General features: G+C 40.5%; 2 protein-coding genes across 3 annotated transcripts in view; both read right to left on the reverse strand.

Moving 5' to 3' along the window:
* Positions 1-1,597, reverse strand: part of LOC126647534 (rho guanine nucleotide exchange factor 28-like) — a 45,173-nt gene extending 43,576 nt beyond the window's left edge. The window contains exon 1 of the mRNA XM_050329832.1: positions 1,570-1,597. The gene's annotated coding sequence lies outside the window, so the exon portion shown is untranslated. The remainder of the gene's footprint in view (positions 1-1,569) is intronic.
* A 2,095-nt stretch (positions 1,598-3,692) lies between these two features.
* Positions 3,693-15,626, reverse strand: UTP15 (UTP15 small subunit processome component). Of its 2 annotated transcripts, XM_050329640.1 has the most exons (12): positions 15,391-15,623; positions 14,937-15,029; positions 14,668-14,852; positions 13,312-13,490; positions 12,403-12,528; positions 11,645-11,780; positions 10,460-10,544; positions 9,216-9,365; positions 8,937-9,038; positions 8,607-8,740; positions 8,076-8,134; positions 3,693-7,583 (listed from the first exon to the last, which is right to left on the reverse strand). In XM_050329640.1, exons 1-12 carry the CDS (start codon positions 15,478-15,480, stop codon positions 7,360-7,362), a joined length of 1,563 nt encoding a protein of 520 aa, XP_050185597.1. In that variant the 5' UTR covers positions 15,481-15,623; the 3' UTR covers positions 3,693-7,359. The 2 variants fall into 2 exon arrangements, with proteins under 2 accessions (XP_050185597.1, XP_050185596.1); XM_050329639.1 differs by having other exon boundaries at positions 14,668-15,029; positions 15,391-15,626.
* Between the last annotated feature and the right edge of the window lie 41 nt (positions 15,627-15,667).

Raw genomic sequence — 15,667 nt, forward strand, 5'->3', positions numbered from 1 at the left:
GTATAACCAGGAAATCAAGATATGCATGTGCTGACTGATGTGTGCCCATGCAAAGAGCTGCTTTTTGGATGGCAAAGCCAAAATCTGGGCAAATCTGAGTCACTGCATTAGTCATAGGCTATCCTTCCTATATCCTTGTGCACGCTCTTATTCAACATATTATACAGATCCAAAGAGCATCAGGCCACTACACACCATATCCTTTTGAAACGACCCCACAAAGGAACTAATCTCGGGAGGAGAGAAGGGGAACTTCTGCATAAGAGCAGCAGTTTCAGATCAAGCAAAAGGAATATTCATCCATGATATTACAGAACAAATGTTGACATAATGTATAATTTACAAGTCAAATGAGATTCCTGGTAATGGCCAGTCTTCACGAGTGAAGATCCGGGGAAGGTCTTTACACCTTCCAGCCTGCGCATTGGATTTTTTAGGTGAGACACAGTGTGCGCGGAACTGAGCCCACCCTTTAATCCTAAGGTTCATATTATTATTATTATGATTCCTGGTAGCATATTAAGATATATCTACACAACACTTTCTTAGTTACAGTCGATATTCAAACACCCCTCTAGAAAAATAAGAGCACGTAAGTACTAAAACATTTTCACCATTTTGTCCTGTCAATTTTCATACTGAATTCACAGAATACAATTAATTTTTTACCTACATGGAAAAATCCCTCTTAATCAAATCCTACTTACACAATGTGTGGTGAAGAGCTATTACCTCTGTAAAAGAAAACATCTGTTAGGTTTTCAATCACAGTTGTGTGTCTTATAATGACTTATGAGAAGAACTATCTTCATTTTTGTATAGGACATCTATATCTCTATATAGATATAGAGCAGGAATAAGTCTTAAAAATGACGTAGAATTTCACAGCCTTTTTTTCTACAGAAAAATCACTGTGCAGGTTGAAAACTGGCGTATCTCTAAGCTCTGCACACCAGTGTCCCAACAAAATCCACCTAAGAACTGCTTCAAAAATTGCTTATTATTTTACTGTTAGAGAAGCTTTCATTTCCTTTACATTTTTTGTGTGTTGAAGAAGTTAAAGGAAACAAGTTAAAAACTTTTTTTGCTCTGAGAAAGGCAAGCACATTTATGATCAAAAGTGAGTACCTTGTCCACACTGTGGCAAAAACTTGGAAAAAAACCCACTAACAGCTTTTATGGCCAAATAATGACCTTAAGAAAAAACCGTAACATATAATTAAAAAAAAAAACAAAACAAAACAACAAAAAAAAACCACAAACAAACAAACAAAAACAACAACCAAACAACCAGAAAAACCCACACCACATAAATCCCTTTACCCCGTTTTGGGGCGTTGGAAGGCAAATGACAGCCCAGGCACACGCTGTGCCGGGACACTGGCCGGGCACACCGCGCACCGCCCCAGCCGGGGAACATCGGCGCAGCTCCCTGGCGCTCGACGTCGCGCCCCGGCGAAGGTTCGGGACAACGCAGCGCTTCCCCTCAGCGCAGCGGCCCCGGGGCTGCCGGGTAGCAGGTGCCACGGGCCGGGCTCCCCGCTCCGCCCGAGGCAGAGGCCGCCTTACCTGCACCGAGCGTCCCGGGAGCGGCTCGGCCGCCACAGCCGCGGCGGGAGTAGGCGGCGGCGCTGACGGCCCGCCTGCGGGAGCGCGGCGGGGCGGCCTCGCCAATGCGCCGCCCCCGGGCCTCGGCAGCCCGCAGGGCGAGGGAACGGAGCTTTGTGACGGCCCCGAGCGATGGCAGGGTGGTGCCCGACTCCTGGGGAGCAGACCCAGGGGCAGCTGCCCGAGCTCCCCACCGGCAGCGAAAGGACAGCGAAGGCACGGTGGGAGCCCCGCCGAGAGCCCTGCGCGGCCCCGACGGCTCCCCGGTCCCGGGCGGGGGAGCCCCGGCGCCTCTCGGAGGGGCGCGCTGCCCTCTCCCGGCCGGAGCGCGGGGTGCCAGCCCGCCGGCGGGGCAGGGGCCGCGGCAGCCCTGGCACTCCCGCAAGGCCGCCGGAGCCCTCCCCTCCGCTCCGGTCCGCTAGTCGGGCGACGGTCCCGCAGTCGGCAGTACGCGGCTGGGAGCTACCCACGCAAGGCGCTGGCTCACCAGGCTGCTGCCTGGCCTCTCCACGCGTGTTTCATGTGGCATATTGCGTTGATCCCGACAAACCACACCGCGTTTCGGCTTTTCAGCTGCCAAACATACACAATACATAACTTCAGCTGTTCTTAAAATCATCGTATGTTGATTCCCTAAGCCTTTTCTGCCATCCTGTTTCAATGGTAATGACGGTGAAGCACTGAAGATGTTGCGTTGTGAGTACCATGTTCGGGGTAGAGATTTCCCAAGCTCCCTCTTACTGCACTGTAATTGAATTCGTGTATATGGACAGCATACTTTCTTCGTAATAGGAGCATTTTAGCACAATGTCATGGGGATGAAAAAAGGTTTACCCAAGTGCTGTAAGCAATGTATGAAAGAATTAGTGTTTTACTGTGAGACAGTGGCTGGTACGTAACAAAGGTGTGTATCTGGGAAACACGAGAGACTAAAGGTAACCAGAGTGAATGAGAAAGCATAGGAATGCTGGTTCTGTTCAGCCCAGAAGCAGAATTTAAGTAAGGTCTGAGTATTAGTTTATTGAGCAATGCTACCACTTTAAAACTAATACTTAAAAATGTTATCCAAGTCCTCCAGTGCTGTCATCTGAGATCAAAGCTCTATTGCCATACTTTTCCATCCTTTACTCTTTTCCCATACCTGCACAGATTCTTGCAGCTTCTGACTTTTAAACTGAAAACCACTTGCAATGAGAATAGTAAGAACATTAATAATGTGTTGATAGTTTAAAAAAATCGTATGTAGGATAATAAAATCCATCTGACAGCTGATATTCCAAGGCCTATATATTGCCAATTCAACTAATAAAAAAGCTGTATCCAAGCTGGTAAATGCACTGGAAGACCCTAGTTAATAGCACAGGATCACAACCTGACTCACATTTCATAATAAAAAATTTCAAGCTTCTAGTTACTGTCTTCCTACCAGATTAACACAATTAAACTCTGCTAATTCACTTACCTAGAACCAGCTAAATGCATGATAGTTTCACCAGCATTTTTGAAATTAAGCATATTAGACTGCTGTAACAGAGCACAGACCACAAAGGTACCTCCCTGGAGGAGAGAAGCCAGTAGAACCCCATTACCACGCTGTGTGTTTCAGCAAGAGATTCATGGCTTTACAGAGGTGTGCATTCATCTCTAAAGTTTAAACTTTTTGTTGTTTTGCTTTGGGTGGCTGATCACACAGGAAAACATCTGTGCAGAGTACAAGGAAAGAGGGACTTCCTGTGCTGTACTTGTCAGAACAAGTCCGGAACTTCAAGCAGCAGAAATAACCTGCTGGTTACGGTGTGGTCAGGACTTTGGAAAGTTAAATATACCAGAAGGAAAAGATACAGGTTAATGGGGTACAACCTGCAACCACCTTAAAGCACCTTTCCTTTATATCCAGCCTCAGCATACTTTACTGGAAACATAGATAAGGATTGCTTTACTTCAGTTGCTGTATTCACTCACCACTGAATATAACAAGCTATCCAACTGCATGTTATCCTAGAAAAGAAGACTAGGTGCATCTGCAGAAGCTTTAGACTCAGGATTTCAATTCCAAATTTTCACAACTGAAAAAGATACAGAAATTACAATCTAAAGGTTGTAATTTAATTTATGTAATTTCCAACAGGATGTAGTATTACTATAGGATACTGACAAGCCTCAGTTCCCGAGGAAACCACCCCTTGTATTTCTATAATACAAATCTGTTGAAATACAAAGGTATTTACCCTTAAGAAGTTAGAATATATAAGTGATCTAGCAATAAAGGTTTCACTCATTAGCTGAATTAGTCCGGGGAAGAGAGATCAATGCATTTCCCAGGGAATGTTCAGTTGAAGGCTTGATAAAATGAACAAAGTGACCAACCAGCTCATCTCTGCATTTCTCCCACATAATTCAGGTGCCTGTACACAGGAAAAGAGAAGTGTTTACTATTCTTTTTGAAACACAGTCTAATTCTGGGTGCATTAGGAAAGCCTCCATGTTAACTGTGCTCCTGAACCACAACATTTGGTGAAAAGGAGGTATTCCCTCTTTCCAACAAACAGCTGCAAAAATGCTTCCTAGGAAAAGTATATTAACAAAAAATTAATAACAGACATGCTTTTGTAGGTAACTGTCTGCTGTAGGGCAAGGTAATTTATTAACCATATTTTAAACACAAATCAACCTGGTTATTCCCAAATGACCTACAAGTAAAGGAACAAGCTGTGTGCAATAAATGCTCACTTTTACACATAAACAGAGTAATATCCTTTCCCAAAACAGGACACCCAGCATTACATCCCTGCCAATCTAATGCACAATGAACTATTTCAACTATTTCAGTTCATGACATTCTATCTAAATACTTTCAAATATTAGATTCTGGAGCATAAGGTAATGGACTGCTGGAAAAATAACCACATTTCGTATAAATAAATTACTTTTTCACTCATAGAACAAAAAGATGTATGCTTAGCACTGCCATAAAGCATTTTAAACATGCATCAGCACACTGCAAACTGGAACTTTTTTTCCTATTCTATTCAACCATCAACCTGTCAAAAAAGCCAGAATTTGAGGTTTTATATTACATTACATAATTATTATGTATTATATAAAATAAGAACATGAGCAACAGGCACCACAGTGGTAATCTTATTCAAGCTCCTCGATAACTTATCTTGGTACTGAAGAAAAGCTTGCATGATGTAAAAAAATCTTATTAAATGAGAAAAAAAACTATTACTTTTCATTACAGAGAATAACAGAGACACAGAGATCACACAAGTTTGGCAAGTTTGTCACCTGAACAAATACTAGCTTTCAATGCAGAGGTAGTAAATCCAGTAGAATTCATTATACAACTGGTTGGTCAAACAAGTCTTCCAAATTTCATTTTACATCTTGTTAGACATCAAGATCTTAAATAGCATTTGTTTCCCTATGTTTTCATCAGATTTCCATTTGTGTAGACAATATCTAACACCTGTTTTCATGTCTACCTTGGCAAACTCACTTGGAAGACTATCATGAATGGTAAACATCGTAACACATCAAATTACTGTAAGATCAGAGAATCATTAAAGTTTGGGTTGGAAGGGACCTGTGAAGATCATCTAGTCCAATCCCCTTGCAATTACTTGAATATTTACAGGGATGGAGAAACTACCAACTCTCTGGGCAACCTGTTTCAGTTGTTTCACCACTCTCATTGTAAAAAATTTTATGTCTAGTCTGTACCTACCCTTCTTTAGATTATAAAAATTACACTTTGTCTTATCACAACAGGCCCTGATAAAGTTTGCCCCCATCTTTCTTATTAGCTCCTTTTAAGTATTGAAAGGTCACAAGGTCTCCCTGGAGCCTTCTCTTCTTCAGGCTGAACAACCCCAAGTCACTCAGCCTGTCCTCATACAAGAGATACTACAAACCTCTCATTATCTTCATGGCCCTCCTCCAGACTCACTTCAATAGGTCCATATCCTTCCTGCACTGAGCACCTGTCTTGGGTTACAGAGAGTCTGGTATCCACCTTTTCTCTTTTCCCCAAATATGTCTTTGTGTGTGTGTGTGTGTGTGTGTTTTTCCTTCTTTAAAGAGACTGAACCGCTGGTGATTATTGACTCAAACATTCAACCACATACAGTGACCGCCCAGGCACTGTAAGACACTATTGGTGCTCATGGCTCAATCAAGTGTGCTTTGCTAATGATGTGCAGAGTGGGCACCCAGGCCAGGGGCTGAAGGCAAGCACATCCGACACCTCAGGCTATATAAGCTTGGGTCACACTGAGCTTCTCATCCACCAACACTTCCAAGTCTTTTGACACAAAGCTCCCAGCTTGTGCTTGGGATTGCCCTGACCCAGATGTAAGACCTTGCACTTGGCCTTGCTGAACTTCATGAGGTTCACATGGGTCCACTTCTCAAGTCTGTCCAGGTCCCTGTGCATGGAATCCTGTGCTTCACATCTGTCAACTGCACCACTCAGCTTTGTGTCATCTGCAAACCCACTGAGGGTGCACTCAATCCCACTGTCAATGTAACTGATGAAGGCACACCCAATACTGGTCCTAGTAGAGACGCCTGAATGACACCACTTATCTATCATTCATCTCCATCTGGACACTGACCCATTGACCACTACTCTCTGGATGCAACCATCTAACCAACTTCTCATCCACTGAACAGTCAATCCATCAAATCTCTCTCTCTCTCCAATTAAGATCAAATTAATCGCTATTTTAATCCAACTTCTTCCTATGCTTCTGCTAGCCACGCACTGAACTTTGACACACTACAATGGATACATAGCTTAGACATGAATATTGCCAGTAAGAACTGAGAACACATTTGATGTCAAGGTTTGTGGTTTTCAAGCCATGGGACACTACACTGCCAAGAGAAATGTGTGCCTTCAACTCCAGGCAATACTGGTTAGGAGGCTCTAGGAAGAGCCTAGTGTCATCCTAAATGTACTCAATGGCCTTTGCACACCTCTGTTTCCAATGTGTATACAGTGATACAGCACTGCCTGAAGTTACAATAATCCATTACCCTAGCATTCAAACACATACTGGTAATAGTGTAGACAGGAAGTGACAGAATTATACAAAAATTGAGTTCTGACATTTAACTGATTATTTTCTCACTGCTGTCCATTTCCCTTATTATAATAATTTAATTTGAATTAATTTCCCTTTAGAAGTATTATCTGCTTTCTATATAATTCATATTTTTCAATATACATAAGCAAGTATTTCTTTTCTTGAGTCATTTTGTGGTTTCCTATGAATTCATGGAAGTCTGAAATGGAGATGAAGCAGGGAGAGAAAACTCAGTGTAGTCAAGTGTTATCAAATGCATATGCCATTTTGTTACTATTTCCAAGGATGTGAGACAGGATACTAACCTCAAATAAGGACAATGACACATCAAAATTAGACAAACCTCAATTATTTTCTGGTAAATAAAATCAAATAATGACAGTACTGGATGACCAACACATACCTTAAAAAAGTTACATAACTTCAGAATAAAACTTTTAAAAATTCAGTCGTTCAAAAAATATTGCAAGAAAAGTCTTGAAAACTTCCTTCTTTCTCTGTCTTTAGTAATCAAGCCTATTCAGCAACACAGTTTGGAAGACAGATCTTCAACACAGAAAGGCTTATTTTGACAGTCACTATTATAAGAAGTTACAAGGAGAACAGATCATATATTCCAACTCCACAATATTTTTGTGACAATTTGCTGTGATGGCTGTCAGTCATTCCTATTTGTTTCAATGGTCTCTGTAAGACCATTACTTTCATTCTCTTCTAGGTATGTATCTCTTTTCTCAGTAAAAGTAGCAAACAGTGTATCCATCATTCCCAAGACTTCTAGTAGTTCCTCTTGATAGTCAATCTCTTTTCCTATAGCTTCCTGAAGTTTCAAGAACTGTTTATCAACAATTGCTGACTGCCCAACCACAGGTTGATAAATATCTGTAAAGAAAAACATCACTTAAGAATCCACATATGTATAAAAAGGTGAAAATTGTATTAGCTAGTTAGAGATGCTTTCAAGGAATCTGGCACAAGTCCAACCCTGTGGACAAACAAAACAACTTTAACAGTGTTCCGAATACAGCGGTCATATGTACTCAATGTAACAGTATGTCAAACTAATAAAAACATGTTTTTATGATCTCTAATACTATTTTTACCTCACAGAAGAAGTTACTTGTACTATGTAAGCATAGAAACATGAAGTATCAAAGATACTTAGGGACCGCAAGGAGCTTCCTGCAGCCACTGCAAATCAGATACTGACTGTGGTCAGAGTTATCTGGCAATGTCTCTTTTTGGATCATACTCTTGACACTGAGTTCTTACTTATAAACGAAACCATAAAGGTTTGTTTTCTTAAAAATATAGCACTTTCAACCTTATTTCCAAGCTAACTAACTTTGAAAATCTTTTTTGTGTTGTCCTTACCAGTGATCATATCTGCAACAGTCACCAGCATAGGAGTAAATCGTGGCTCAATCACACGCCTGCAAAATTGGAAGACATTCTAGTTTTATTCTTTTATCCACTGCATTCCTACCACCAACAAGCAGCTTTCTCACACAAGCATACAGACTTTTTATTCATGAAGACATAGCACAGAACAGCAGTCAGAAATGCAAGTCAAAAAAAAAACCCTGTATGTGGTGTTCACCTCCTCCTTTTGGGAAGACAGCAGGGGTTGGAGGACTGGCAAAAAGCCTCAGGTACATGAAGACATAATAGATCAAGGGTTGAATGTCTGTCAAAGAAGTAGAATATCTCATACTATCAGCAAAAGTGTTCTGTGCTAACAGGTAAACTGTTACAGACCTATCCTAGATTTTGCTATCAGAATGCAAAAGGCTTGTGAGATTTCAAGAGCAACAACGTTCTACCCATGATCCGTTGAAACTCTGTGACAAGTTATTAGAAAATAAGAGTCAAAATAGTTAGAGGGAACTCAGGTTAAAATAATACCTTGCCACAAAGGTAAGGAGAAGATTAACTTGTTTCTCATCTCGGCCTGCAAGTGCACTCCTCAGTGTTCCTCTGCGATGTAGTTCCTGCATGACTGCAACTGTAACTTCAGGAGTATGAAGCATGATGGGTGGCTGGACACACATAAAAGAGTTTAGCACCAAAGCAGTGTCTTTATGCACAACACAGGGCTGATATCAGCAAAACCAAAATGAAACCCAAGTTTGATTCCTTCCTAGTAATACACTAAGATAAAATTAGTTTGACATACAGGAAGAATTCACATCAGGTGACAGCATACAACTCTGATGAGAAAAACCAGTGTCTTACCTCCAGGACTGCATCAAGAGCCTTGGAAGACTCAAAGCTCTTCAGTAGCTTGTCGTATTTCCTCAAAACACGTTTTACAGGTTTACTGACACAGAAATCTTCCTAGGATTCAAAGATGAGTTCAGAATTAGACAAATACACACACATAATAGATTAGATGTATTACCACGAACAAGCTTGTATGTCTTTATGTACTTCCTCTTTTCCCTTTCTCCAACCCAGCACATTCCAAAAAAATTTGACAAGGGCTTCAGAATATATTTTCTTACCACCTCATACCTGTTTTGGCATGTAAGTTCTTCCTTTCACGTAGGTTCTATATGCTGGTTGTCTCTTCTTTTGAGACTTTTCATTCCTTTCTTCAGGTTTCCTGTGTTTAACATTTAGCACCCCATTGGTCATGCCTACAACTATAGTTTCATCTTCAGGCTAGAACAAAGAAATCACAGAGTTAGGACCCAAGTGCTTTATTTGGTGCTCTATCGTGGCGATTTTTAAATTTTTACGCTTTGTGATAAGGCTCAAATAACAGTATCATAGATACCTCTTTGAGGTCCCATGATCAAATACTTTGTTCAAAACAGGGACAACTTCAAGGTTATGTTCATAAATAATATTACAGACTGACTAATGAATCAAGCTCAACTATGCATTAACATCCTTTTGTAAGCATGAGTTTTGTTTTTTTTCAATGGCAGACAACTGCCTTTGGCTATTACATGCCATACAACAGGCATGATCACCACCTAGGAGAAAGCAAAGCGGTCATGGAACAGCAGGATTTTGAGAAACAAATGAAAGTTGTTCAAAACACTGGTCACTTACATAATAAAGTAAGTATAAGTTTCACTCAAAGAAGCTGTGGATGCTCTTATCCCTTGAAGTGTTCAAGGCCAAGATGGATGGGACTTTGAGCAACCTAGTCTACTCCAGTGTGTTCCTGCCCATGGCAGCAGGGATGGAACAAGATGATTTTGGCCTTCCAAGCCAAACCATACTGTGCCATAATAAATAATATAATACAATACAATACAATACAATATAATATAGTATAATATAATATAGCCTACAGACTTATGACAGGTATGATGGAGATCAGCTGGTCAATGTCTCATTTGAGGGCATCAGCTGAAGCCAATGAAACTAATAAGGGTTGGACTTGATGATTTCAGAGGTCCTTTCCAACCTGGCTAATTCCATGATTCTGTGATTCAAGTGGAACAATAAGAAGCAATTCTTCACACAACAAGTATCAGAGATGTGGAACTCTTTGTCAAGGAATCTAGGCAAAGTTTCAAGTTTGCCCAGATTCAAAGAGAAATTCTTTGACTTACACAGAAATCACACTCTGCTAATTTCTCATGTATTTATTAGTCAGCAGGAATATAATCAGTCATCCCACTTTGCATCCAACAGCACTCTTCTGAAAAACCTCTAATAGCCATGAAAGCAAAATTAATTACTTCAGTGACTTAAAAGGTATCAGTAATTACCTTATCTAGTAAGATGCCTACTGTACTTACCGACAACGCAAGACTGAGGATGGATGTTGCATAATTAAAGCTGTGGACTACTTTGTAGGATGTAGTACTGTAAATCTTCACATGCCTATACAGAACAGTAATGATAAAACTATTGTTAATAGTGCCTTATCATAGTAACTTTGCAGGAATTTCATCCCTCTCAACTTCTATAGATCACTTAAGGAAACTGAGTATTGACATTCCTCAGACTTCCACTGAGCTTCTTAATTATTACTGTTAAAAAATATCCACAAGTCAAGACAGGATTGCTCTTACCCCAGAAAAGATGAAAATGGGACAGGGACAGGAGAAGAAACTGAAGGCACATGTAGTGACTATTTGCCTTCAGAAATGCTTATTGGGAAACAGCATCATCTCAAATTTGTTCTTAAATTTCAAATGTAAGATCTATTAACAATTTCTGGAAGTAAATCCATAGATATTGTACCTGGCTCATCCTTAATGATTTCACTGAAAGTATCAGATATTAAAAAGATGGGAAAATAAAACATTATCTTACAACAAGGATGAATTGTAGTGTTATGTAATCATAAAGCCTGAGGTAACCTAGCAAGTACAGGAGGGAGGAGGGAAACAGACCACTGTCATTTCAGACCACTTCATATTTCTAATGTCTTGGAGACAACAGACCAAGTAGCAGTATTCACCAACTTAAACCAAACAAACAAAAAAGCCAGGAGGTCATCTTTCACCTGTCATCTCGAGTACAAAAAACAACAGCAGGAGACAGAAAACTCAGTTTTTTTAAAAGTGAACACTAACACACTTGCAGCTATTTAAACTGTATTAAAAAATAGTTACTTTACAGAGACTGCAAAGGTCAGTTAAGAAAATTAAAAAAAAAAAACAAAAATGCTTATTCAGAAGTTGCCCATGTGCATTCCCATATGGCACATGCAATCCTTACTGACATTCAGGTTAGTAAGAGAAAAGGTTAAGGTATATCATAGAATCATAGTACTGTTCAAGCTGGAAGGAACCTCTTAAAGGTCATCTAGACCAACTCTCCTGCAATAAGCATGGACATCAGTTACATACCTTGGCTCCAAAATCTGTTCTCAAGTAAAACCCAAAAAACATGCACAGCTTCACAAATTCTTTATTTTCAAAGGACAGAAAGTTCTAAAGAATTTAAATCTCAACAAAGCCACAAAATGCACTAACCTGTCCAGGGATCCTGACAATAACCTTTGTCCAGAGCTGTTCAAGCATAAACAAGTTACAGTTTTGTGGTGATTTTTAAGTGAAACCAGTAACTGTCCACCTTTTAGTACATCCCAAACTTTGACATATCGACCTCCTGTGAAAAGGAAGCACACAAAAGAGTCTTACATATGTACACATTTATGTTTCTCTGAAGACATTTTCACAGAATAATACATAGCACAGTTTTCTGTACTACTCACCATCCCCTTCCATTATGACTATCTCCTGGGACAAGACACACTACAAACGTGCTCCTTTTTAGGCCATTCTGAATGGAGATGAATGATTCAACATACTCCTTACCAAAAAGACCAAAAATCTGTAAACCGCTGGGTCACAGGACTTGTGATGCAATGGCAAGAAGAGACTTAAAAACCTTGCCAACACTAAGAGAAAGACACAGTCCCATCTTTTCAAAACTTCTTAAATACGTTGATTCCTTTAACACTGGGCTAATTAAAGTCTGCAGTTTGCCATTAAAAATGTTTTTTTTCTGGGTGGTCCTACTACAAGAATATCAAAACAGAGACAAAAAGAAAAGACACCTACTCACACCCTCCAGATAAACGCAGCTTCCTAAAGAAGATATTTGAGAAACCTAGCTGTTACATCACCACTTCATTACCAAATTGAAGCACCACACATAAGCAGCTGAAGTATTTCTCAAATTACGACCACAGAAAAGATATTTGATTTATTTCAGTTTATTGAATTACCTGCAGATACTAGAAGTCCACCAGAAGGGAAGAGAAGCACGCTCTCCACAGGATGGCCATGTTCTATTGTCATGACACTACTTTTTGTTCGTGCATCAAAAAGTTTCACAGTGTGATCATAGGAACCTACAAACCATAAATGGTTTCAGTTTCAAAATTTCAATTATTTCAGGAACTAAAACAGCCATGTTCTACAACCTAAAGGAGCTCTTGGCTAAGAGTAATGTTTTAAACCGTACCCTTAAAAACTCCTCATGGTTTACCTTAGTTATTTTACAGCCTTCAGGCAACATAACTTTTCTAATTCTATTTTTATGGAGTAAGATGAAGCTAGGGCTAATTTGCTTTAATTTTATTTCACTTCCATTAATGAGCTGTATTTACAACAATAAATATTAGACAACCTGATGAAATCTAGACTCTTGTGCCTCCGGATGTAAGGAATATTAGGTTTTTTTCACAGCAGTTTATCACAGGTTAGCAGAAAGCTACTGCCAGGAAAACCAAAAGGAACTGGTTGCAAACAGCTCCTCACCTGACCTTTCATTTTGGAGCCAGAACTACTGTTCTGCTCTGGAAACCCGATAAAACACCTCCGTCAACCCCAGTCAAAGGATTCATTCACAGCATTTTCTTAGCTTTCAAAAGCTAGTTACAACAGTTCTGTTAACTCTAATAGGCTAAAACAAAAGATGTTAAAACTCAGTTCATGCTGAGTTTTCCCAAAACGTCAGCATCAAGCTTAAAAAGTATGCAAAAAAAGGAAACAACAAAGCAGCTATTGTGTAGGAAAACTAATCTTCCACTATTAAAATATAATAAACAAGATCCTACTGTATGAAAAACTTCCTTTCTGCATTTTTCTTCAATTCAATCCACAGGAAGCGCAAATAATGAGTAAAATCAAACCTGTTATAAAGACATCCGCATTCACTTTACTTGCACAGCCGCATCTCACATAGTCAGTATGTTCATTATATGAGATGATTTCTGTGGCACTTGGAATATCCCACAAATTTGTTGAATAATCATCACCACCAGAAAATATTCTGTATTTATCGGACAGGAAACCCACTAGATGAACCGGTCTAGAAAACAAAATCCACAATAGTCAAAGTTAAAATACAACATATTTCAATAAGAGTTAGTCTGTATGAAGAGTTTAATAAAGTAATTTAACTTAAAAGTGCAAAGTGGTTCTTTACATCAGAAGTTACAAAGTCTCACTTTAGAGGTTTAAGTATTTTAGGTTTTGTATTTCCAGGCAGAAAAGGGTCATGCTGACAGATTCTTACCTAAGCACTAATATGGTATGCCTTAAATGGTTTACAGACTTACTAGATGTCATTCGAAAGCTCTAAATTCTGCACTTGTTATTTAGAGATCTGTGTGCTAGCACTGTCCTTTAGAAAATATTTACAATAGTGAATTTTAAGAAAAATTTATTATAGTAAATTTTAAGTACGACTGGTTTGGACAATGTTTTCATCCTTTAAAATTGCTATTTAAATCTTTATTATCACCATAACATCCCAACAGAGAATGACTTTTATGGAAAACACAGATATAAAGTTTTTACTAGAGTTAACCTTGTCAGGGGAACATAACACCTGATCTACAAACACAGATCTCAAACCGAAACACTCACAACATCAGCCTGGGTGCTTCCCACTGAAAGGGGGGTTGTTGTTCTACATAGATGAAATACACATTGGTCTTTCATAGCACAGCAATCTTGAACAGACAATGTTGAGGCATTGTCTTCTTCTCACTGATACACAGAACTAAATCCTTCCCCACCTCACCCTATCACGATAAACTTTTCATGTTTTGGTTTGGTTTTTTTTTTTTAAGGGATCCTTCTCTTCCTGGCATATTTCTTCATGGTTTTTGTTTAGACACTTTTTAGAACTCTTTTCCTGCCAGCATCAAATAAAATGTACGTATCAGTGCCAGGTAGTCATAAGACTGTATCTACACAACATATTAACAGACACCTACCGGATACGGGAAACGTATTTACTCTTCTCTATACCCGATGCATACTTAAACTTAAAAAAAAAAAAAACGCCCTCCAAGTTTGAATTTAATTGTAAAATCTACTTCTCAGTTAAGATCTGCAAGAGACAGTTGCAAGCAACATGGAACAGTATTACTCATATTTTCACCAACACACGAAGCAGGTATATAAATACTATATACAGGTGAGGCAGCGGCATGGGTTGCCCGGGAAAGTTATGGAGGGAAAAGCCAGGACTATCTTACTTGGTGTGCCCATCGAACTGCCTCAGTGGTGCTCTCCCGCTGATGTCAAAGAGGCGGATGCTGCTGTCCTCGCTGCCTGCCACCAGCAGCTGCCCGTCATCCCTGTACGTGGCACCGTACGCGGCGTCTCGGAAGCGGGAGAAAGTTTTTATGGGCTCCTGGGAGTAACGGCCGTAAATGTGGATCTGGAGAAACAACAAGGCGTTAGATTTTCTTGTATCATATGAACACAAGGATAAGATCATAGAAACCCCAGAGAAGCCACTTACCCTCGAGGAGGCTGTGACAGCATAGTTGTACGGCGGGACTGGGGAGAAGTCAATTTTATTTACTGCACCGAACTCCTTTATCTGAACTGGTGTCTAAAACAACAGCAGCAAAGATCATTAAAAAAACATTACCACACCATCTGTGAAAACAGAAAAATAAAAACTACTCTTCCTACGGAGAGTTCAAAACGCCTTTAGAACCAAATCGTTTCTTAATTACAACGATACCGAATTTCACTTCTGCCAGGCTCGACTCCGGCTGTCACAGGTTTTTTTTCCAAACTGACATTACAACTGACCCATTCACTACGTGTTTTCATGACGGGGGAGGGGGAGGGGAGGGTGTGGAGACACACCTAAATTACGCATATTTTAAAAATACTTCGATTAGTTGCATGAAACCGGTAAGAAAAATTTCCAGGCTAGTAACTGCCGCTGTTGGGTCGCCTCCTACCTTGTACCCTCGCCAGTACAGCGTGTCCTGCGTGATCTTCTCGCCGAGCTTGGGGCACGCCTGCACCACCACCGGCTTGTACGCGGCCATGGCGCTGCGGGCGCGGGGGTCTCCGGGCTCGGCGCAGCCTCCCGCCGCGCCTCCTCAGGCCGCGGCAGCCGCCGGCGAGTGGCGCTGCCCACGGGTCGGGTCCGGCGGGGCTGCCCGGGAGAGGCTCGGGGGGCGCGACGGGAGCGGGACACGCCGCGGGATATGGCGGCCCCGCGCCCACCGCGAG

The sequence above is a fragment of the Myiozetetes cayanensis genome, unplaced genomic scaffold, assembly GCF_022539395.1.
Source record: "Myiozetetes cayanensis isolate MyiCay16 unplaced genomic scaffold, myiCay2020 scf4, whole genome shotgun sequence".
NCBI lineage: Eukaryota > Metazoa > Chordata > Aves > Passeriformes > Tyrannidae > Myiozetetes > Myiozetetes cayanensis.

Coding starts and splice junctions, on each gene's coding strand:
- UTP15 (XM_050329639.1), bottom strand. CDS start 15,480: ATGGCCGCGTACAAGCCGGTGGTGGTGCAGGCGTGCCCCAAGCTCGGC. Junction 9,039..9,215: donor GAACTTACATGCCAAAACAG/GTATGAGGTGGT, acceptor TTTGAATCCTAG/GAAGATTTCTGTGTCAGTAA. Junction 7,584..8,075: donor TGTTGCAGATATGATCACTG/GTAAGGACAACA, acceptor TTTTCTTTACAG/ATATTTATCAACCTGTGGTT.